General features: G+C 38.7%; 2 protein-coding genes across 2 annotated transcripts in view; one reads left to right on the top strand and one right to left on the bottom strand.

Moving 5' to 3' along the window:
- Positions 1–4,812, top strand: part of LOC132987024 (transmembrane protein 163a-like) — a 74,927-nt gene extending 70,115 nt beyond the window's left edge. The window contains exon 8 of the mRNA XM_061053790.1: positions 112–4,812. Coding sequence (XP_060909773.1) covers positions 112–172 — 61 coding nt within the window. The 3' untranslated portion in view covers positions 173–4,812. The remainder of the gene's footprint in view (positions 1–111) is intronic.
- On the bottom strand, positions 4,753–23,271 carry LOC132987023 (alpha-1,6-mannosylglycoprotein 6-beta-N-acetylglucosaminyltransferase A-like). Its single transcript, XM_061053788.1, has 18 exons — positions 23,080–23,271; positions 22,823–22,938; positions 21,801–21,867; positions 18,740–18,955; positions 16,470–16,546; positions 15,469–15,558; positions 15,259–15,324; positions 14,288–14,464; positions 12,604–12,773; positions 12,193–12,318; positions 10,637–10,770; positions 10,411–10,544; positions 9,927–10,070; positions 7,908–8,054; positions 7,593–7,706; positions 7,381–7,455; positions 7,135–7,292; positions 4,753–6,750 (listed from the first exon to the last, which is right to left on the bottom strand). The coding sequence occupies exons 2-18, from the start codon at positions 22,913–22,915 to the stop codon at positions 6,543–6,545; spliced, it is 2,196 nt and encodes a 731-aa protein (XP_060909771.1). The 5' UTR covers positions 22,916–22,938; positions 23,080–23,271; the 3' UTR covers positions 4,753–6,542.
- Between the last annotated feature and the right edge of the window lie 500 nt (positions 23,272–23,771).

Raw genomic sequence — 23,771 nt, 5'->3', positions numbered from 1 at the left:
TCGTCCTTGAACTCATGATTTTAAATATTGTATCATACCAATCAAAGTTAATCAATGTCAGCTTGACAGATGCAGTTTCTTCACATTGAGACCCTGTTTCTGTCTCCACAGACTCCTGAGAGATATGGTGCCCCGTGTGAGGCAGACAAGGAACTACGAACGTTTTGAGTGAGAGACTCAAAGCGGATTCACATCCACATCCACACCTGGCTGCCTCCTATATCTGCCCTCTTTCTCTCTGTCTTTCATGCACACTACAATACAAATTTCACCTGCACATGCAATACATGCTGATGTTCCCATGTGCTGTATATACTGTACATAGTACATGCATACATTCAGACAGTAACAAACACACTTGCAAGCAAGCACAAACACAGACATTGGAAAGACTTTTAAGGGAAAAGAACATGATGGAGACCAACTTATGGAAAGAAAACTATTTCACTTTTGTTCATGAATCCACACATTTAAACATTTAAAGTAAGGAAAAAGACTGAGATACCTGTCAATCAATAGGAGATTTTTATGGGTTCATACAGGACATTAAGTATTCACTTTTTAGATTACAGTAACCCCATCATTCAGATCTAAACTGCTAGAGATTACAGTAAATTGTTTTGTCTATGCGCTGTCATCAGGACAAGAGTAATGTGTATCAATATAAAATGTATCGATTGGTGAACATTCCACTCAAAGGTCAAATATTATGTAAAATACACTTAAACATTTTTTTACAACACTAATATGTGTCCCTAGTCCGTCTACAAACCCTCCAGTTATGAAAAACATCCATCCTCTCAGTCTTTTACCTGCTCCACTTTCAGAAAATGTTTGCTCAAACAGGTTGTTTGGGGATTTTCCCTTAATGACATCACAAAGGGCATTAACCCCTCCCCCATGTGGGTGACACTCCCACAGCTGGGTGTTTGTTCTGCCCTCTGAGTCGGCCTTCTCATCGCAAACAATCGGACATGGTGCAAGAAAGCCCAAGCAACCCAACCCCTTCCAGAGGGATGTGATCAGACACAGCTCACTTGCATTTAAGGCTATGGACACATAAACAGCCTGTTCTGAGCAGGGCTGAAATAGAGGGGTTTATAGGCATGATAAAATACAGTATCAGAATGGATTCATAACAAGAAACTACACAGACATGTTTTGGGGAGTTATGAGACTTGTTTAAGTTTTTTGAAAAGGAGGATCATATGTGACCTTTAAATGAGACCTCCACACAAAATACAACATGCTTTCTTACTTGCATTACATAGAAAAATATAAAAGTTTCAATCTTTAAGCATTGCTTTGGCTCTTAAGGTAATCATCTAATTTATTTCTCCAAATTGAAGCCTGCAACTATTTTTTTTTTTTTTTGTTTTATCAGTAAATGTATCTCTTCTTAAAACCTCACCAGCCTCCTCTTTACAAAGCAACCACTTTTATGGCCACTTTTATATATAGAGAGAGAGATACAGAGAGAGAGAGAGGACCATAAAAGCAGTACTATGTCAATAAACACAGCGAGGTCAGTCTCGATATGGAAACTCTACAAACAAAAGGTAGCAGCAATATAGAGGTCAGGAGGCATTGAGGACTCCCATTTGATATACAGTAGCTATAAAATAAAGTGCAGAGCTTACATTACATTGCATAGGCTACTTTATGTAATGTATCCAAGCACAAATTAGCAGATTTGTTGCTGACAGTTAAGCACAGGGCAGTTTTTATTTTGACACGGCAAATATTTCACGTCATTTGCAGGTATTAGGCCTTTCGTTAGTGCTGTATCTGCTTTTACATATGATTCATTGCCATATATTGTTGATATCTTTTGAAATGTTTACACATACACATCGTTTAGTCTGTTATTTTCTGATATCCATTCAGAATCTGTTGTTTTATACTTGAAACACTGTTTTACAAATGAAAGTTTAAGCAGAATATACAAATAGTGATCAAATGTAGTGCTGCATAAGGGCGGGATGGAGGAAAAAACATCAATATTTATTTTGTGTCTTTTTCGTTACAACTTTTTAGGTTAATGTCATAATTTGATGTTAAAGAAGTAAACTGTGCGGGATGGCTTCCTGTGCAATTTGCTATTATCCTGTAATTAATAATTGTCAAATTTTTCTAAGTCTAGATCAGGTATTTATTATTCTTTATGAACACTGTTTTATTCCATTTTTCCTCATTATGACTGCAAAGCTTCCAAATCAAACATGAAACAAAGCACAATGACAGAGGAAACTGACGATAGGAAGTTCATCTCCACTGTATATCATTTGAAGTGATTCTGCCCATCTGCTTATCATCACCCATTTGTTCTGCATGTATTCAGTTGTTATCATTTACCATTACAGTATGTGCAATGAACAGATTGTAAATACGATCCACACAGTCTGTAAATATGTTTATTCAATGTTTGGGTAGTAACAAAAAGTCACAAATATAGTCATAGTACTTTATGGCCAACATAACAGGCTTTTTGGAGTAGACAGCTTATAGTTCAAGTATGGATGACCAATGTTGCATATACTTAAATATGTTTAATGTATAGTGATTATACTGTACATGTTGTTTTGCATATTACTGTAGATTATTGGTGAAATGAAATGACAAGTCTTACTGTAAGTTTTTTGCACTGTAAGTGAAACCCTCAGACTGGATGTAGGTGTCACCAGATGGCACTGTCCAAGGCTGGTTTTATCGCTGGTTTGAATACCAGCAATAATACTGCTTAACAAATGAAGACTTCACATGTTGAAAACAAGAAAGAAAAACATATTGGACACGATATATCTGTGAGCACCAACCTAACATTTTCAACAAATAAATCCCCTGTAAAAAGTCAATATCAGTTAAAAGTGTATTCTACAGTTTAAAATATAATTATTACTTCATCATGCTGTCAAACACCTGTTTTATTTGGCACTACTTTTCCCCTCTACATTCGTATGCGCACTGTATCATGTCAAAATGTTTTGGTCTTCCGCATAGATGACTCAAAAATTGAATGATTAACGACTTATTTTTGTGTCATTAATCAGGCTAGCGTCTCCAAACATGGGCAGGGCAATATGTGTTGAAAAGTACCTCATCAAACCTCACTTCAAAAAGGCTGAAATAACCTTTTATGAGGCTTAAATTGTAACTCTAACCTCAAAATGAGCTGTTGGATTTGTGAAACTGAGCTAAGTTTATTGATTTAAAATTCATGTAAATGTATTAACTTAAAATACCTTGATGTGAATAATTTGTAGAAGCACTTTTATACAAGAGATACTGAAGTTAAACCAAAATGTTCACTGTCTTAAGTGAGATGGACTGTGGATTCAGAATGCCTGAGAGCCCCCTTGTGGTGGAAGGAGGCTACATGACAGCCGTTTTAAAAAGCCTTCAGTGCCCTGGATCCACTGAGAGAGTCTAAATATAGCCCAGGCTTACAGACAGAAACAGAGCCTTGGATAGTGACTGAAGGGGCCTTACATCCTCTGCACACTGTAATTATCAACTCTGGGTCGACATACTGGACAAGTAGCAAAAATAATTGGTGTTATCTTTAGTTGCATTGTGTAAAGAATAAGGATTAGCTATTAATTGAAGGCGTGAATCAGCTCACACCACTTCAGCTCACCAACAGCACACTGATATGTAATGTTTCCCTAACCCCCCTTTCTCTGATGCATAGAAGACAATCTTTACAACGACTTTTACTAGCAAAGCACAGTGTTTGAATGCGTGTTTAAACCACATAAGGCACAGAACGAACAATAATAACTCAGTCTTAGTAACGGTATGCTTTGCTACATAGTTGCTTATGTTGTGTTTGGATAAACTGGGGAAAAGTTTGATCTTGGAAACAAAATCATTACTACCTCTTCAATGCACCTTGTTTTATCTTCACACCACTTTTTCTGTGCACATTTATGCTTTGAAAAACGACAATGCCAGGTGCTGTAATTGCTGCCCTGGCTCTCTTAAACTCCTTAGTAATAAGTTATCTTTGAAGCTGATTCATTGCCTGTAAATCCCAGGTATGTGAAGCAGCTGAATTCCAAAATGTTAGTCGAAATTTCCCATTATTCGCTGATCACAAAAGTTTCAGTTCATTTGTATAGATTGTGATTTACACTGTCTGATTACATTTTCCACTTCTCGCTACATCCATTGAAAACTTTAAGAGGTTTGTGGAAAAAAAAGGAACTCTGAACATGTTTAAGTTTGCACAAACACAACACCTCTTTTCATCTTAGAGGTGTTATATTCTCTTTGTTACATTACATTTGAGTATACTGTTCATTTAACTAGGCCGGAAACATTTCTGCAGCTTCATACAACTGTGCCAAAACATTGACGAACATTTGTCCACTTTCATGGACGTGTGTATCATCCAGTTGTATCTGTATCGAGTGAAAAATGACTTCTCGTTCTTGCCCCAGAAGTGGCATCGAACCATTATTCTTAATTTCAAGAATTATGACAGCAATACTAACCTCTTCTTGATTGCTATAAATTTTGCATGGACATAAGAAAACCCTAACAGCTTCAGTGCTTACAAATGCATTGCAGCCTGCCACACACAAACATGCACACACAGACAAAACATACATACATGGTAAGACACAAGTGATTTCCAACAAATCTGACTGTGTAACAGATTGTTTATTTGTCTGTTTGTACAGTAATGACATCAGTGGTATTACAGATGGTGTAAACATCATTTATTTGTGTAAAAGAAAACTATCTCTCTTTGTCAAAGAGCAAAGTTTTATTGATTAATAAAGTTTTATCCTGCTTCTTCATCAACAACACATCCAGGCATGTTTTTTTTTTTTTTTTTCGTGTCATGGATGACTTTACCATCACTGAGGTAATACATAGAACCAGGACAAAGATATCTTCCATACTCATCTGTGGACAAAAAACAATGTCTTTTTAGCAGCAATCTCATCAATACAAGCTCCTAAGATGGAACTTGGTAAAAGCAAAACACAATTTGGGAAGAAGTGGAAAAAAAATACGAATACGAAGCACAGTATCTAAAAGAAGTGTATGTTATTTGCACACGACCTCTGGCCTTAGTAAGCTTAGCTTAAAAAGAAAACTGTAAACTGTGTGTTGCCAGCAACATGGTGGTGGCAATACTACCTCCAGCCAAGTAATAATTAAGCACATACGTTCTCATGAAATCCAGAAATGGCAACTTAACACATCTCTCTGGATAGAAAATGTGATTGTATGAGAGACTCTAACATTTCTGATTGGTAGATTTGACGTCCTTTGGACAAACCATGCTAGCCGTTTCCCTTGTTCACATTCATTGTGCTCAGATACTGGCAGTAGATACATGACAGACAGAGCCAAAAGAGTGGTATCAATTCACTCATCTTATTGGCAGGCAAAGAAGTGTTCATGTACCGCAAGAAGTGTGTCCATTAAGAACATTCCTTATAGCCAATCATCATCAAGAATACACATCAATAACCTTCATGTGGAGGATTCACTGGAAAACAAAATGTTCATGTCGGATGAAGCCGAGCAGTTTTCACCTGAAAAGTCTGGATGATTTGTGTCTTAACATGAATGAAAAAGCTTTGAATCACAGCAACCGCACAAGGTAATGGTTTTGAATTAGCCATTCCTTTGTAAATGACGCTTCACATGTTTATATACACAGTATAATCTGGCGCCTTCTCCCTTATAGGAAAATTGTGCAGGAATTACTTTGGTAACAATCATGTGTACAGAAGACTGTGTTTAGAATGAAATTTGCATATCAGTGCACGAATGCTCTTTGAAGGGACTAGTAAAGACCAATACTTTAAAAAAAAAAAAAAAGCATTTCTCATTTCCACATGTTCTCCCACCTGCTCGGATTCAATTTCAGATCTTTGCATGATCATCATCTCAAGCTTAAATTTGTCCTGTTACATCAAGACAATGCATATTGAGTGCCCGTCAAGGTCATCACAGTGTCTTTGTCTATTGCTTTTCAAGGACAGTGAAACACCCAGGATTTTTCAGTAACCAATGAACACCAACTGGCTTAACTCTTATGTCTAGATCAGAGGCTTCACTGGAGTTCACCCACATTGTATCACCTTTGCCCATCAACTCGTATACACCAAACATGACTGGTGTTTAACCTTGATTTGGGGAAAAAAGTCACTCTTTGTCTTCAGTCAAATACTTTTGGACACAATGTGCAATTGTCTGTAGAACTATCGGCCTTTCTAAAAGAAACTGGTCTTGCCTCCCAGGCAACATGTGATGTCGGTGTTAACATTTCAAGTCTCTTTCACGCTCTTGGCTATATTCAAGATGCACTTGGAATGATCCACTACTGAGTCTGGACGCTCAGACAAAAGCCACATAAATAATTGTGATCTCAATCTCATCACAAAAAAAAAGGCCAAGAATCAAGCCTTGAGACTTCCTGCTGTCAGCTTCTTGGATGGTCCATATACAAGTGAATCCTTTCCTTTGATCCTTGATTGGTTCCAAGGTGCATAGAGAGTTTATTGTTTTCCATCCAGCCGTTAGACACAAGCCCTGCATAAGGCTATCTGATCCTTGATGTAGTCTCTACAGGGGCAGATACGGATCAAAGACTTGTGTGATCTCACACAGCTGAAGAGCAGGGGATCAGACTGGAACACACAGTGTTTGCCGCTGGCAGTGTTTGAGTAGGCTGGAAACACCAAACTTCTGTCAGACTGCTCCGATTCTTGACAATCGGCGCTGTAGCTGGAATTAAAAAAAAAGAATAAGAAACCAACAACTGCGTAACATGTAAAAAAAACAAAAAAAACATGATATCACAAAACGCTGTTTTAATGGTGACAGGAGATATCAGTTCTACAATCCAACATAGTAGCTGCAAACACAATAATGTTGGACTGTTGCTCATCTTGAATTTCCCTCGGGATCAATAAAGTATCTGTCTATCATGATAAAGCTTGTTCATTTAAAAACTGGTGGTGTAAGTGAATCTCTAACCTGTTGCTGTGTGAGAATATTTTTTTGAAAAATCCCATCCTGTTATTTTCCTTTTACTGGAGAAAACTATTTTATCGTGGCTATCACTTCATGCAAATGCAGAAAAAGTGCACTTAATATGGGCATGCTTACTTGGAAAGGCTCTTGGCATTGTTGATGTGAGGGAAAAATGCAGGTTCACAGATGAGCCCTGCATCCTGACAAGCCTGTTTACATGAAGTGCCAAACTTTGCTTCCACAATCTTGAGCGCACTGAGTGGAGGCCAGCTCCCTGGACCGTGGCAGAAATCCTGATGAAAAAACGAGATCTTCAATGAGATTGAGGACAAACAAAAGAGTATTTTTCTAATTATAAATCGTGATCTTTTCCAACCAAACCTGTTTTTCAATCAGGATGTTGACCCTCTGGAGCATCCCTTCACAGGTAAACTCATATGGAAGGTAAGGCTCAATCTGGAATATGAGGCAAAAACTACAATCAGAGATGAAGAAACTATTTCTCTTTATCTATAAAGATTAGATCCATCTTTATATCATCTGAGCTTTAAAGTGAAACGTAGATTTTACACCATATTTAGAGGAGTACTTACAGTCTGATTGAGGATGGCAGTGAGAGCTCTTTCCACATCTGTGGAGTTGTGCATGTCCACCAACCACACATAGGGCTCTCCTATGGCCTCGGCATAAGGATGTTGGGATGTCAACTGCAATATAAAACACAAGCAATGAAAATAAGTTACATTATAACTGCTTTTTGTCTATATTTTTCTTCAAACTATGCAGAACTTCTTTTCGGTGATTCTGTCTTTCAGGTTCAAAAACATGCAATGATTTACTGGTTTCAACATAATTCACTTGATTATCAGATCATGGTGAGTGCTCCTATTTTGAGTATGACCGCTGACCTCTCTGATGTTGGGCTTTCCCTTGAAGAACTGGGAGTTCAGGCTGCTCTGTGGAGGGTTTAACCTGGGGTTCAGGAAAGCACAGCCATTGGCTAAGGCCTCCAATGCGGCGGGGCCTTCGTATGGGAAAGACAGTCCAACAAAAACCTACAACACACAATGAGCACACATGAAGACGTATACAGTTACCAAATGCACCTTTACCTGCTCACCACAAGGTGTCAGCCAACACCAGAACAAAGAATGATGTGGTCAGCTCTGCTCCGACAGTTTGAAGTAACAACAAACGTAGCGAGGCTTGTCATTAAAAACTTGTATGTATTCTGTTTCAACTTTTACTGACTGAAGTCAACAAATTTACAGACAGACCACATTATGAAAGATGATCAATTCATAATGTTTGAAGCATAAACAGCTCCAAAACCTGCTTTACGTTACTTTATCACCTAAACATCATGATTCTTTCTTGAGAATTGCTTGTGAATTTCTTTTTTTTTTTTTTTACTGAAGATATGTTTTATAAGTTCTCATAAATAAAAATCAGTACTTTACAGTTCTACAGTTTAGGTTTAAATAGTCTGTAAAGCAAACTTTTACACACCAGACAGACATTTCCAATAATGACAGTTTATTTACTCAGCATTACTTAGGTAATCAATATGGATTATTGTTGATTTTACAAGATCCCCATTTTTTTTTGCCCCCAAGTGAAACAGCATATCTTTGGCCCTTCAAGGAAGAAACATGAAGGAAACACCACAGTTAGGCTACTTCATATGATTGTGTTAATCCAACACAATTATGGCGCACATACATTTACTGGAACACCTCACAGCGAAATTAGATATTAATGAAACAGTAATGGAAAAATAATTAGTTCTATAATCACGTCGCAATTTACACTGTGACGAAAGCTCCTCTGTCTACAAAGAGAGCATACATTATGGATCTCTATCCTATTCTTGTCATATTACAGTATGCTTTATCCATCAGAAGTTCTCTGAATCTCTCCAAAATGAATTACAAACGTATTAAAATCAGTCTTATTCAGGGATGTGCTCATCAAGAGAGAGACATTGATATTCCCTGTACAGAACAGTCTGTGGCATACTGTTGGTTCTGAAAGAGCTACAATTTCAATTATCACTTTTCTAGTTTAGTTGGAGTGCTTAACCCTGGTGAAAGATCTCTTGTATAAAAGACGTTTTAACAAGTATGTATCCGCTTAAACCTCCACTCTGATTGAAAAGTTTTTTGTTGCTTAACACACGACTGCTTGAAGTTGTGTCCATCCTTTTTTTTTTTTTTTACTGGTCTTCACCAGGGTTGAACAGTCTTGATTTTTCATCTTTTGTTTTCTTTTAGTTGACTCAGGAAGTTTCAGGGTGGGGAGCTGCTGTGTTTCCCCCAGCCAACGACAGCACTGGAGTTTAGGAGTCGAATTTATTTGAAGTGATTCAAACCAGGTAAGACGCTGTTGTTTAGACAAAGAAGAGAAAATATAATCATAGTGAGGCAAAATGCCACTCGAATAAAGCTTGTTAAAAAACAAGGGTAAAGCTTAGGTAAGCTTGCGGATAACGAGTTGGCCGGCTTTCTGTCAAACACCGGGGTTAGCTTATGTTAGCGTGCGGTAGTGTGCAGTGTAGGTACATGCAGTAAACATACACAATAGTCCTGCAGTGAGTGTGCACCTCTAGGGGCGATGAGCCCAGGAGGAGGGGTCCAGTTTGAATGTTGTGTTTAAAAGCTGCAACAAACAATGCCAATTACTCTTGAAGCTGGGGAGGAGGGTCATTGCCTTGCTCAATGGTTCCTTCTCCAGTGGAACTGGCTCCTTCTCCAGTGACCTGACCAATTTCCATACTTGGTTCGCACCGGGACCTGAACCGGCAACCTTCCTGTCCCAACCCAAGTCCCTGCAGACTGAGCTACTGCTGCCCCTTTTTGCTGCCTTGATTAAGCGTAAAACATGTGAACTGATTGTGAAGTGACCGAGTGGCCCCTCTTAAAACTCACCTTGCTCTGTCTCAACAGGGTCTGAACCTCGATGCCTTTGATAATACCGTGGTTCCTTACGTAGCTCGGAATCCAAGTGCCGTTGTCAACCGTTGCATGGATCTCCATGTATTTGTGGATGACATCTAGATAGGCCTCTTTCCCCTGCAGAGTGACACCGGACAAACAAAGGATGACACTCTGACAAATCAATGGACATGACCAGGCACGGCGCCAGGGATTTTTTTCTCCTGGTGCTGAGGGGGAGCTTAACTTATATGTTGGGTGGCTATTACTAGTCGATTTTCATGAATTCATAGTTACGTTTTAAGTTCTCTCTTTTTTTCTTCTTCAAATTAAAGCAGAAATAAGTGATGGGGCTAAAACGGGGCTAGACAGGTTTGTGACGGGGCTATAGCGCCGCCTAGCCACGATGTAGCGCCGTGCTTGGACATGACATAAATCACATTTCTTGGGCAATCAAAATGTCTGTCAATATAGTCACCTCCCAAAATGTAGCACTCTTCCCGTACACGAGTGCCTGGTTTTGTCTTTTGTTAGACTTGAGCTGCTCAGCTTCATTATCACTCAGCTGGTGCTGCACCACAAAGCCCAGGAATGTGTTGTCTGGTGTGTGGGCTGCACACAAGAGAGAATGCAAATGAGGGGGAAAATAAATAACTTAAAAGTGAATAAATAGTTGGAAAAAAGAAATTGAAACAAACACATACGGAACATGGTGTAGAACTGCATTGGGATCAGACTGAGGAGGCCAAAAGGACTCTTAAGGTTTTGCTTTTGGGCCCAAGCTGCATGATTGAAGTCTGGCTCAGTGCCAAAAGAGTCCAACACACGGAACATACACCTGATTGACAGACAGAGATACCAATTACACTCCCACAAACACATGAGTTTACCAAACATTTGTCTTTTGTGCCCCATAAATGTACAGATTTATATGTTTTAAAAACTGGAAATGGATTTTAAATCTTAGAAAGGTCTCCCCAAATAGCTAAACAGGTGTTAAAAATCTAGCATGCTGTAAGATTAACACAAAATGGCTGTTTATACAATTATCAACGACACCCTTAAAGAATGCTGACACCTCAGCGCTACACTTTAGTTGTTGAACATGTCATTTTGTTTAATCACCCGAGATGATTTGTATTCTGGAGGCCAAATGGGAAGCATCGGGGGGCTGGATGTGGCCCGCGGACTGCCAGTTAACGATGACTGATCTATACTTTGCCTCAGGTTGTGTACTTTTTCCACCACTGGCATTACTTGGTGGCTATGGCTGCAAAACATTGTATCAAAAGAGCAGCTAAATTACCAACATTCATGTTCTACTTAATGTGTGCATCAGTATGCAGAAATGTTCCAGAAACAGAATTGCTGCTCACATTCCCTGGGGCAAGAAGGACAAATCACAGTCAAAAGCCTGGATTAACATACACAAGATAGGAGACTTATATTAGCATATCGGGGTGCATATAGGCCTAGTATGAATTAGATCTCATTACATTTTTCTTAACACATAAAAAAGGTCATCCAAATCTGCATTTCTGCCTGACAATCCAGATAACATACGAGCAGGATCTAACCTCCCCCCACATTTCCCCTCTTATGTCATCTCCTTTTGAAGTCACAATCTTCAATCCCTTCTTTCTTCTATACGGTCTCAAACATTGCTCACTACTTGGTGAAATCATAGAATTTCTTTATACCAGCACATATATTTTCTTTGATAACCTAATTTCACACCGACATGTCTACTCCGATTCCTTATTATCCTGTTCCTGCATAATAACCAACTGACTCGCCTTTCTTCTCTCCTGGTATCTTTTCCTCTCAGACCATTTCACAGTTTTTTCTCTCCCGAAGTTACACTTTCTTCTCTGTGGCAGAGGGTTTGACCCTTGAGCCTTGTGTTATTTGGGTCAGTACACAGAATTAAAATAGAATTGCTTCAAACTCTTGGGATGTTCAAACTACAGCTAAAGCACCATAAAAAAGGAATCAGGATTGTACAAATCACTAATCCATTTTTTTTTCGATAGGCATGTACTCAAAATAAATTCTTGGCCTAATCCAAAAAGACCTTCTGTAATATGTGATAAATGGTGAGTATTCTTGCAACGGATCATCAATTTGTCATTCAAATTATGTTTTAGTATTGAAATAATGGCAGCCACTTTTTTTTTTATACAATACATATGTGCATACTTCATAATTTGCTTACAGGTCTCAGGGAGTGTAGTGTTGGGTCCAGTATCATTCAACTCACTTGTATTGAATCCAGGAACCCTGTAGTGCTTTCTTTATCTGTTGAAAGCCGATAATGTCTGTATAGATCAAGTCTGCTTCAATCTTTGAACGACGAGCTGGGCAGTTGCTTTTTACCCTCAAAAACCTTTGGTGGGATTTATATAGAAAGAGAAAGACAATGAAGAAAATTGTGAGAACAGAGATCAAATTCAATTGAAGTGTTTCGGATCAACCACCATTTCTTCTTTCACTTCTAATTGTTCATCAGTCTAAAGAGCATGATATTTGACAGGATAGGATGCTTTTTTTTAACCCTTAATAATCAGAATCAAATGTCATGTCTATTACTATTGATTCACCTAGAAACGACACAAGTGACCCTCGCAGAAAACCGCCTGCGACTAAAGGCTCTTTCAGTGTGCTTACTCACTCTCTGAGGTCAGATAGAGAGGCAGACAGGTGAAGGTGGTGGCCCAGGATGTGAAGGGTGGAAATGAGGTCACTCCACTGGACCAGTTCTCCAAGGGGGCCCCCGCTGAAAGCGGTTTCGGTTATTTTAAGATGAGATTCATCTGTCACCACACCGGGATGCAGCAGGATCTGTAAGAGAGAGGAGTGGGGTCCAATGTTCTCTTCACTTTATTTAATATTAGTCTACCAGATGACAAGCAATAACACTGAATAATAAGGGGACTAAATTACTTTGTGTTCATCTTAGAATAAACATAAGGCTGAAACCAATTTATTACTTATATTATAGCCTTTTGATCAGGGATCACTGAAAAACATGAGTCATCTCTACAAAAAAGGCTATTTTGTATTTCAACATATGGCCTGTGATTTCTATCAAAAGTCTATTTGTGCACATCATGATGGTTACTGCATCTGATGACTCATTTGCAATACAGACACTTCTAAGAATATCCTGCTAATGTATCAGAAAATCCATCTCAATTTAATCTGGTAAACTTTTCTCTCTCTCTCTCTCTCTAAGGCACCTTTTCAATTCTTATAATTATCCGGTTTTAATAATGAACAGGGTTGGATTGATGCCATTTATATCTACTCAGTGGTTTTCTCTACTTTTTTTTATAACAACATGGAATAAGAACCTCAATAAATGTGGCTGGTAGGAAGCCCACTCTAAAAGCACATGTTAAAAAAGATTTCATTCTTTGTGCCTTTTTTATTAAAGGGGACATATTATGAAAAATCCACTTTTACAATATCTTTGCATGTCTTACGGTCGCAATATGTGTAATGATCATTACACTCTGGAATCAGTCTCAGAGGAGCCCACTGACAACATTTTAACAACAATATGGCCTTTGGGAGCAACAGATAGCTTTTAATGTTAGAAATGGGTTAAAGAGGACATATTATCCCCCTTTTCCACCTTTTCTAACAGTCCCCTGTGGTCTAAATGAAACATCTGAGCTGTGTTTTGGTCAAAATATAGCATGAATCAAGCACCAGAGGAGGTTTGTGACCCTTAATAAACCAGCTCTCTCAGAACGCTCCGTTTTGGTGTGTGTCTCTTTAAATGCAATGAGCCCCCCCTGAGTTTTCCCGGTAGACATCACTCCTATGAAGCATGAATAAAAATGGCGGACCTGCACAAAACTTTTGTTCTAGGCTGAAGGTGGAGTCCGTGGGTGGAGATACCAGGGTAGGGTAGGGTTTTTTTTTTTTTTTTTTACCAGAATCCCATTGTGATGTCACAAGGAGAGCAAATTTGAAATGGAGCATTTTTCTCTGTGTTGTAAGACTTATGCAGACCACAAACAAAAGGACTGGATGGGTTTATTTCACATTTTGTGGTTAGGCAGACACTCAGGTTACACAAATATATGTTCAAAAAGACTGTAAGCTTAGATTTTCCATAATATGTCCCCTTTAAATAAGTTAATAGAAGCATGTGATACATGGCAGGCTTCAAGTAGACCCCGGTGATGGGATCAGTATCAACTGAAAACCATTCTGATCACAGTCCCCTTTTTTTTTTTAACAGCAAACAGAAAGCAGGGCAGACGTGGCAGCAGTAATTCAAGAAGGCATGGGGGCGAGCCAACTGTCATGTATTCAAATGAAAACAATAGGGAGTGAAACATTACCTGTTTAGCTTTCCGCCCTGTCACGTTGTATTTGGCTGAAAGAGAGCGTCCAGCCTCAACCCAAATCTCGTCCATACTGCGAATTCTTTGGTAAATCCATTGGTACTGGGCTCTGTTTTCCAGAGCCGGATATAGACCAGAAAGACTGTCCCGTATCTCTGCATGTCCTGAGCCAATCTGGAAAAAATGTAGTTTTTTTTTCCATTTAAACTTTTTTTAACCTGGAGTATTGCCATTGAGATAGAAAAATATCCTTTACAAGAAAGTCTTGTTCAGCAGCAGAAAAATGTTCCACATAAATAACATACAACAGACCATGACAGACAAATATTACATTGATAAATTAGTACCACTCAGCAATAAAATATGCGCATACACTGGTCAAATGATCCTTGATCCTGGTTTTTCAAGATCTTCTAAGCTAATACCATGCTCAAGTTTAGGGTGACACTTCAATCAACAGGTTAATTTCATCACATTTGCCATTTTTTGGATTTCTGTCACTCTGTCAAACTCTTCACCACATGTCCTACCATTTTAGAACTGATGAAGATATCCTTGCTCTTTGCAACTGCTCTGTACAGGATCATTTATTATAACCACATTCTCCCATTTTTGTCAGTCAGTTACGAAAGTTTCCACAGTCTATGCTGAATCGCTTTCAGTTTGAATATTCAAAGTAGGAATTTGCTCATTGAAATTATGTGTTTTAGCCCCCTGAAAGCCATTCCCCATATGGTCACTAAACGGATAATCAAATGTAGATACCTGAACACAAGCTCAGCAAACAAAGACAACAGAATTAGATATCTCAAATGTGCCATTCTGTACAGTAGTTGTGAATTACCGCTGCTAAGTTACTGCTACTATCTGCTAAGGTTATACACTCCCTTTAAGCACCACACCCCAAATATTGCACCTTTTACAATCTATTAAAGAGTCATCTTGTATGACTTGACCTTTGGATTTACCTCAGGGGTTTCCAACGGAGCGACATGTTTCACTCGACCTGGGAGTAGAGGACACCACGACTCTGTCTTAACACAAGACAAAAAGAAAAAGAAGGCAGTTACACAAGCACAAACGGTCTTACATTTTTGTTCGTTTCTAGTATCGAGCAATTTACTGTAAGTGACAAGGTCATGCACTGAATGATAGGAGCTGAGAAACCAATGAAGTACCTCACTGAGGTAGATAAAGATGGAGCAAAGGGTCCCATTAACCCCATGACTGGCGTAACAAGGGTCATCTTTCCACATGTCCTTCATCCACTGGAGAAACAACAAATCACAACAAAAAAACAAGTTGACAATCAGGATCAAATGTGTTTCACATTTTCAGAGTGAGCTTAAAATTTGAACAGAATCAGGTTATTACTTTATTTTCTTTCTCCTGCAGACTTTGAAAAAGTTCATTTTTTACTCGACTTCTGTAATGCCCTTTATTCAAGCATCAGCAAGTGAAAAATTAACAGACTGCATTTAATTCAAAATGTTGTTGCAAGGCCTTTAACTTGTAGCAAGAGAAGAGAGAAGATTACACATTATGTGCTTCCTTCCCTTCACTAGCTACCTGTGAGGTTTAGAGTTGATTGCCAGTCCCTATGAACTGCTAACTCCCTACGAGCCCAACATGCTTGAGACTCTCCAACGGTTCCTAAAACCCAACTGGTCACAAAAGGTCACTGAGCCTTTGCAAATCGGGCACCACAGCACTGGAACTCCCTGCCTGGAGATCTCAGTCAGGCAAACTCTGTCCTCTCATATTGCTTCTTAAAACATTTTATTAATTTGCTTTTTTTCTCGACCGTTGGCATTGTTGTATTCATCTTAACATGGTTTTATTGATTTGAGGGCACTCACTCTTGCTACTCATGAAGGTAAGTGAGGAGATCAACTCAGTGCACACTCGTGTGAGTCTGATTGGCTTTGTAAGACCAGCTCTGAGGAGCTTATATTTCCTTTTGGTCTCTAATGCTCTAATGGGGACTCATGTGACTCTCCCTGCAACCAAATGTACCTACGGGTACAAATAAAGAAACCTGAAGCTGTATCAGAATTATAACGCATGAAAACAAAAGCAAGCTGCCCTCATCAAACACTTTGAAAAGGGAAACTAAAACACTGCATGCCGAGCAGCTTGAATAAATGGTTGCTATTAAAATGACAAATAACTTAATTACCATTAATTTGTCCTTGCAGTCTGGATATCCATCCATTGGTGGAAGTGGACAATTGTCATCCTCTTTTAACAGCTCATCTGAGAAACACACAAACAACAGTACTTTAATAAGAGAGGCTAAAAAAAGTTATTTTCCATTAAATGTTTAAACATTGAGAATAAGTTACAAACTTCCCTGCAGGTAAAATCCTTACTAATTTAGTTTTATCTGTAATGGTTTTTTTTTGCCTTTGATCAGTCAGATATTTTATTCTAGTCCAATCAGCGATGTCATTAAAAATGTGCCTGATCAGATTTTCTAAGTTGTTGCCATAAAAAGTATGAGATAAGAGTGAAATTCCACCAATGTTGCAAACATATAATACAAACTGCTTTCATTCATTATAAGAAGTCCTGATCAGTATTCAAGACAACCTTCATATTACAGGGCGGCAGCAGCTCAGTCTGTAGGGACTTGGGTTGGGAAATGAAGGCTCACCGGTTCAAATTCTGGTGCTGACCAAGACAACTAAGTCTGGAAATTGGTCTGGTTAGAGAGGTGCCAGTTCACTTCCTGAGCACTGCTGAGGGGCCCTTGAGCAAGGCATTGACCCCCACCCCCCTGCTGTGGGCAGCACCCCTCACTCTGACGTCTCATCATTAATGCATGTCTATAGGATCTGGTTTGTGCATGTCTGTGTATTTCAGCCTCTGTATGTGTAGCATGTTCAACTACAGAGTGTCACATTTTATTTCCCCTTGCAGGATTAAAACAACTTTATTATCGTCATCCTCTATATTTGAACAGCTGCTGACGGTAGTAGTTAAATGTTACCATTAGCACAAAGCAAAAACATGTCTTTGAGCATGAATAGGTTGTTCTGTTCACTATTCTGTTAAAGCCCTTTAAAAGAGGTTTGTTGAGTCATGAGCAGGTTGTTCCAGGAAGTCTTTGGTGAGACTGTGTTTGGACTTGTCAGATGGCATGAAGAAATCCTTTGTATAAGCACACTAAGAACCTGTTTACACTTGGTGTTAACATGAACCCTGGCTACCTTCCAAGAGTTTTTCAAATTAAGTTTTAGAGGTGTGACCACAACTCCACTACATCTAGCAGGCCCAGTCAAAGTGTTAAATGTAGGCTATTTGACCACTGTATAAATTAAAGCTGGTGATATTGATTATGACGCTGTTGATTTTGCTGAATTTGTAAAATGTTTATGTTCATCAGCTATATTGTATGGTACTCGTAAGACCTAGTCCATTCTTGGAACCCGTCATTGAATGTTATAGCCTCTAGGAAATATACTCAACTTCTCAGGGATTTCAGCAAAGCCAGTTATTAGAAATAAAAGACTTCCTTTTCCACACAATGCCAATCTTTAAATTACGACCAGCAATTTTAGAAGCAAGAACGTAGTTGGCGCTAAGCAGCTACTTTGAGAGCAGACGATGAACACCAGCACCAGCACCCCATATCAGTTATTTTAACATTATTACTAGCACCATAGGTTGATGTCATTGTTGGTGTTTCACTGTTTGTCAACTATACAACCACTGACAAGTTTCTCCATATGTTATTCAATCTCTCTGGGAATTCTTTAAAGCTCCTGTGTGGGGCTTTTAGTATGAGTTGATTTTGGCGCCCCCTGTGGACCCCCTAATGATCCATGAAACTGTTCTCAGCTTCTCCTCTGACCTTTTGATGACACTTGATAGCAGCGTATAACAGCCAATGGAGCCTTTGTTGAAAGAAGGTGCCCCACCCCCCCTCACCATTCTGATGGCCAATTACCATGACTGCGCCCGTGACTGACATTTCTTGTAGCCAATACAATTCTTTAAAGATGAATATGCTGCTTCTATCGACAGCCTACTTGGGGGTGATTTCTTCATGTCCACACTAAGGAGATTGATTAGTACGATTGGTTTTCAGAACTGCATTAAAAGTTAATAAGTTGATATTTATACCAAGATAGGCTATGAACCATGAATTACAGTATTTGGAGTACATAGGGAAATCTATGTACAATTATACTTTAACGACCCCCTTAAACTTGAATGGAATGATCCTTGCGGTTGATTATGAGACTGTCCTGACTGAGGAAGGAATCGTCGAGTACTCGACTATTTGGGGTCACCACTAAATGAATCTTTTTTTCTGATGGTTTGCTTTGCTTCTGTTGGTCATGTAGAGTCATCAGAATGAATTTCAGTCAGTGTTAATAACCAGCTAAAACTCCTTACAGTAGCTTTAAACTCTCTTTACTGATCAAAAGTTACGTATTTTACCAGATTTGACTAGTTGAACTTTATGCTCCTGCTTCTGCGCCTGCAGCTTTAGGAGTTCTTCCAGTTTGTCCACGTATTGCTGCAGAAGAAGTTTGTGAGAACGCAGCTCTTTGATCATGTCTTCTCTCATTCGTCCTTTTTCTTTCTCAGCCTCCATTTTAATCTGGAGTGCAACAAATTCGTCTTTGTAGTCCTTCAAAGGAGGAGGTGGAGAGACTGTGAGAAGAAGGTGGGTTTTTAAAAAAAAAAGATTTAATTATTCATCGCTTTGAACATATTGTCAAGAGCCTGTTATCTGGGAACAGCTATTAACACAATCAACCACATATAACTACATTTCAATCAATGACTACTTTCTTACAAAAAACAACACTGTAATTAGATAAAGTGCTACTTCACTGAAATACATGTTTAAGCTGTGACAGAATAGACAAGAAAAGAAGAACACGTTAGGAGAGTTTGCTTACACTCAGATGGTTTTACGATATTCAGGAGATCATCCATGAACTTTAAAACCCTGTAAAGCCTGACATATCAAAAAATAACCAGAAAATTCTATTTTTTTTGGAATTGAGATGTTTATTAAACCCTTAAACAAAATCCCCCAAAATGTTTTTGCCATATCATGTTGTTTATGATATTTTCTTTGTATCACATTTGATACATCGGGCGTTTTTGGCAAATTTTTGCACACAACAATGTTCATTTTAGAAACAAAAACAAAATATGCCCTTCACATACACACACACAAAATACAGAACATTTCAGGCAGCTTTTCTCGTTTTCTCTCAGACACACTGAGGTTGTCCTGAAAGTGAATCACTGTCAGCAATTTCAGAAGCCGATCTCGAGACATCACATGACAAACTGCAGGGAGCCTTGTCGCCATCTCCCAATAGGCTCTCACAGAGGACGTCTGTACTAACCCCATATGAATGTACATGCCTAGAACCTGCTCTATTTCCTTGGCAGTTGTGTTTACTGACTTGCCCTCTTTTTGTACACTGTACAGGTGTGTTTGTTCTGCAGTTTCCACTAGCATTTCATCAGTGACAAACTGTTTGAAATACATGTATGGTGTCCAGTCACACCTGTCTTCTGTGCCTTCCTCAACACTTGCAATGAAATCGATAGATGGAGCTTGATATTTTATTTTTCTCCATCTGTATTCTTTCCTTTGTGCATCGGCCTTCACTGACTCCTTTCTGATTGTGTCCTGTGTTGTTGTTGGGATCTCAACTTCTGTGCTTGTCTTGGCTACACTTTCATCTTGATAGTCTTCCTCATCACTGCTATCTGAACTTCCATCAGCATGCATGGCCTGAGGAGTCCATTCTTCCTCATCCTCCTCATCATCTTCCCCTAACTGCTCTATGTCACTTGAATTGCCATCCATTATCATGTTGATGACATTTTCAATGTACGTTTGTTTTCTCACTTCTTCCTCTATTCTTTTTGACATCTAAAACTACATACATAACAAATTGGTCAATATAGCATAGTGATTATGATTTCAGAGGAATTGTTATTGTGAAAATACCCAAAATGTATTTTAAAATGGCATTTCAGTCATTAATTACATTTATTAAATCATCAAAATAGTGTGTGTTTGTATAGTGGTAGGCATGATGTAGATTACATTACAAAAATTTAAAATGACCGTTCAAGGATAAAGCACCTTATATACCTGCAGTATCAGGTGATACACACATTTTTAACACGATTTAACTGTAATATGAAGAATGAATTATTAAGTAATGATGCATTGTTTTAATACAGAATATACTCATATTAAAGAATGAGTAACAATATAAATGTTATTCTTACTGTAACTTATTGAAAATTAGCAAAGATTTTCCTGCTGATAGTGTGTGGATGCTAGCATGACGGTGGCCGTTTTGAAAAGGTAAAAAAAAGCCCTTCCACTGCCTGCAGTAGAATGCAAATCCTCTAGGGGGCAGAATACATGTATAAGGTCATATACAACAGGTATTTCAGGAAAGTTTTGATCATGTTGCTAAGACAGAGGTCTCAGAAACTTGCGTAGCAAATATGATACAAATGGTTTTATAGGGTTAAAACGCTCTTCATTATGTCTAGGAGAGAAAAGAGGGGATGGAAATGAAGTCTGAAAGAAGACAGACTAAATTCCCTCACAAGCAGAATAATGTTTCAACTAATTCCCAGCACCTTATACATTCGTTTATTTATGTCACCTCTACACTCAACAGTAGTGTAGTAGTGCACGAGACCACGTTTTGAAGGTCTCATCTTGGAATCTAAAGCATTTTTACTCAGCCTCAGACTGGGCAGACTCTGGATTTTAAATGAAGACCAAGACCACCACTGATCACCAATGTTTTTCTACGTCATCACTGTGATTAGAAGGAAAACGGCCCTTTTCTATAAGAACTTCACTTAATTTCTATCCCTATCTATTTCTTTTAATTTTAAATTTTTTTTAAGATTTATTTTTGGGCTTTTTGTGCCTTTAATGGAGAGATAGGACAGCTGGAAATCAGGGAGAGAGAGTAGGGAAGGACATGGCTGAATTCAAACCCGGGCCGCTCGCTTTGAGGACTATAGCCTCCATACATGGGGCTTGCACACTAACCACTGCGCCACCAGCGCCCCTCCCTATCTATGTCTATCCCCCGGTTACAGATGCAACCTTCCCTGTGTTATGGTGTAAGTACGTGACTCTCCCCCTGCACACAAGATGATGATTTTTTATTGATATTTCTGGTCTTGGTCTTCTATTGGTCTCGCGCTGCCTTGGTGTTGGCCTCGACTCGGTCTCGATCCCTTAATGTCTTGGTCTTGTCTCGTTCTTGGAGCTCTATGGTCTTAGTATGGCGTTGACTACAGCACTACTCCACTGTGAGTGTATTAGATATTCTTATGCAACCTGCTGCCATTTATTGAATATGCACGTAAAAGGAAGAGTAAATCATTCTATATATTAATGACTTTCACTTATCTCAATAAATGTACAAGAGCTGCGCTGGAAGGAGAACATTTAGGCAATATTGGGCTTCACACATATTGTCTCTCTTCTTACCTTTATCCTGCCTCGGTATGTTCAGATCACATTCACTGAGGGCCCTCTGGTTAACTTTGCTCTGAAACTGAGTTATACAGGCAGGACACAGCATCGCAAATCAAAAACCTTGTAACAAAGGTCAGTTTTTTTCCCATTCTACATGTAATGAGTGTAAGTCAAAGTGATGTTTCTAAGGTTATTATGAAAATGATTTATTGTACGGTAGCCGAAAAAAGCATCAGACCTGCGATGGCCGAAATGATTTTACATTAGTAGGAGAAGCGAGTAACAAATTCAGAAATGTTGCAAATTCAAATACATGCATACTGTATGTAAAAGTCCAGAAAACAAATAAAAGGACATAAACACACTGTAAAAAGTTTATAATGACCTGGAGAAAGTAGAGAAAGCATGCTGCCAAACACTTTTGCTTTCTTTTTCCAGGGCACTAATAAACATATTTCACACTGAGATGACAGGCTTTGCAGCATTTTTCCTTTGCAGCATTTTTCCTTTTTCTGTTTTCTGTTTGTATGTGTTTTTTACTTGGCTATGAGCATTGTTTGTGTATTTGCAGCAGGTTTGATGCTAATCCTGTACTTTCAGCCTTGTGAAAGGCCTTGTGTGTTTTTTTGTCATTTGAAGAGCGTTTTTTGTTGCTGCAGAACATTTGTATGTGTTTTGAATTTGCATCATTTCTGTATTTGACAAACATTTTCTTAAAGGGACAGTTTAATATTTTCTGAAGTGGGATTCCATGCAGGCACGCTGACCGGCATCTCCTGTGGCTTGTATATTAACTCTTGACAATACCTCATACAACCCCACTTGAAACTAGAACTATCCCATTAATGTAAATTTTTGTCAGCCATTGTAGGTCAGTTGCCTTTGCTGGCCAACGTAGAATTGGCTGTAAATCAAATTGACTAAAAGGTAAAAGGTTATACATTTATTCCAAAACTTAAGAGTGACTAAGGGACAGCTCTTGACTTCACTGTATGCTAGCATTGTTAGCTAAATGTATAAAACATGATACAGACCAGGATGAAACAGGGAAAACTGAGACACCAGATGAAACTAATTCCCAGGAGCACAAACAAGGTCATCTTCAGGGTGGGCATCAGTTTTCTCATGATTCTGATAGGCCAGCCAGATGCTGTAGAGTTAGATGTGTTGTAGCATGTTTTGAACAATATAAAATAACTTGAAATGAAATAAATAACAACATTAGTGACTCCCAATATGATTTAGAACAGCTCTAGTCTTCCCGTGTAAAATAAGGAACTCAAACACTTACCCCCAAAGTGTTGGGAAATCCTTAAAACGAATGAACTGAGGTTATTTTGAGACGGTTATGTATATTCCCTTTTCCTTCAGAATATAACAGTTGCCCATAGACTCTGGCAGGATTTCTCAGGTGTGAGTTCACCGTAAACAGGAGTGCTCCTCACATTCATTTCCTTTGTTTGCGTCTGTGACACAACCAGCTGGCCCACCTTCACTCATAAGCATGAGTCTGCATCAAGACTAGCAAGATTAACCAGCTTGTTTGACATTTCCTCTGAGTCACTTCACTTCCCTTTATGTCCATGCCAGAGTGAGAGTACCAGTCGAATTAATGTACACTTGACAAATGACTACCAGAAGATTAGAGCTCTAATCTCTTATGCATGTCCGACATGACTTCGCCACTTGTTGTGTTCTTTCTCTTCTAAAAAAGGCAATGGGCTCTCTTAATTTGAATGATAGTGAACACAACATGTCTTTGTGCTGTACAAATGCTTGAGTTGACACAGATTGGGGTCTGTGGCTTTGAGGTTAATCTAATTCCTTATATCCATTTGATGTACTTTTTTTGATGCAATTATGTCTCTTTTTTACTTTTCCACTTAAACTATATTTAACTGCCGTTGGACTCTATTTAAGTTTGATGACGTTTGTTATTTAGCTGATGTTCCAACTTTATTGCTCAGCTTACATTATTCAACT

Source organism: Labrus mixtus, chromosome 13, assembly GCF_963584025.1.
Source record: "Labrus mixtus chromosome 13, fLabMix1.1, whole genome shotgun sequence".
In the NCBI taxonomy this organism is placed as follows: domain Eukaryota; kingdom Metazoa; phylum Chordata; class Actinopteri; order Labriformes; family Labridae; genus Labrus; species Labrus mixtus.
This window is presented reverse-complemented; position numbering and strand designations above follow the sequence as displayed.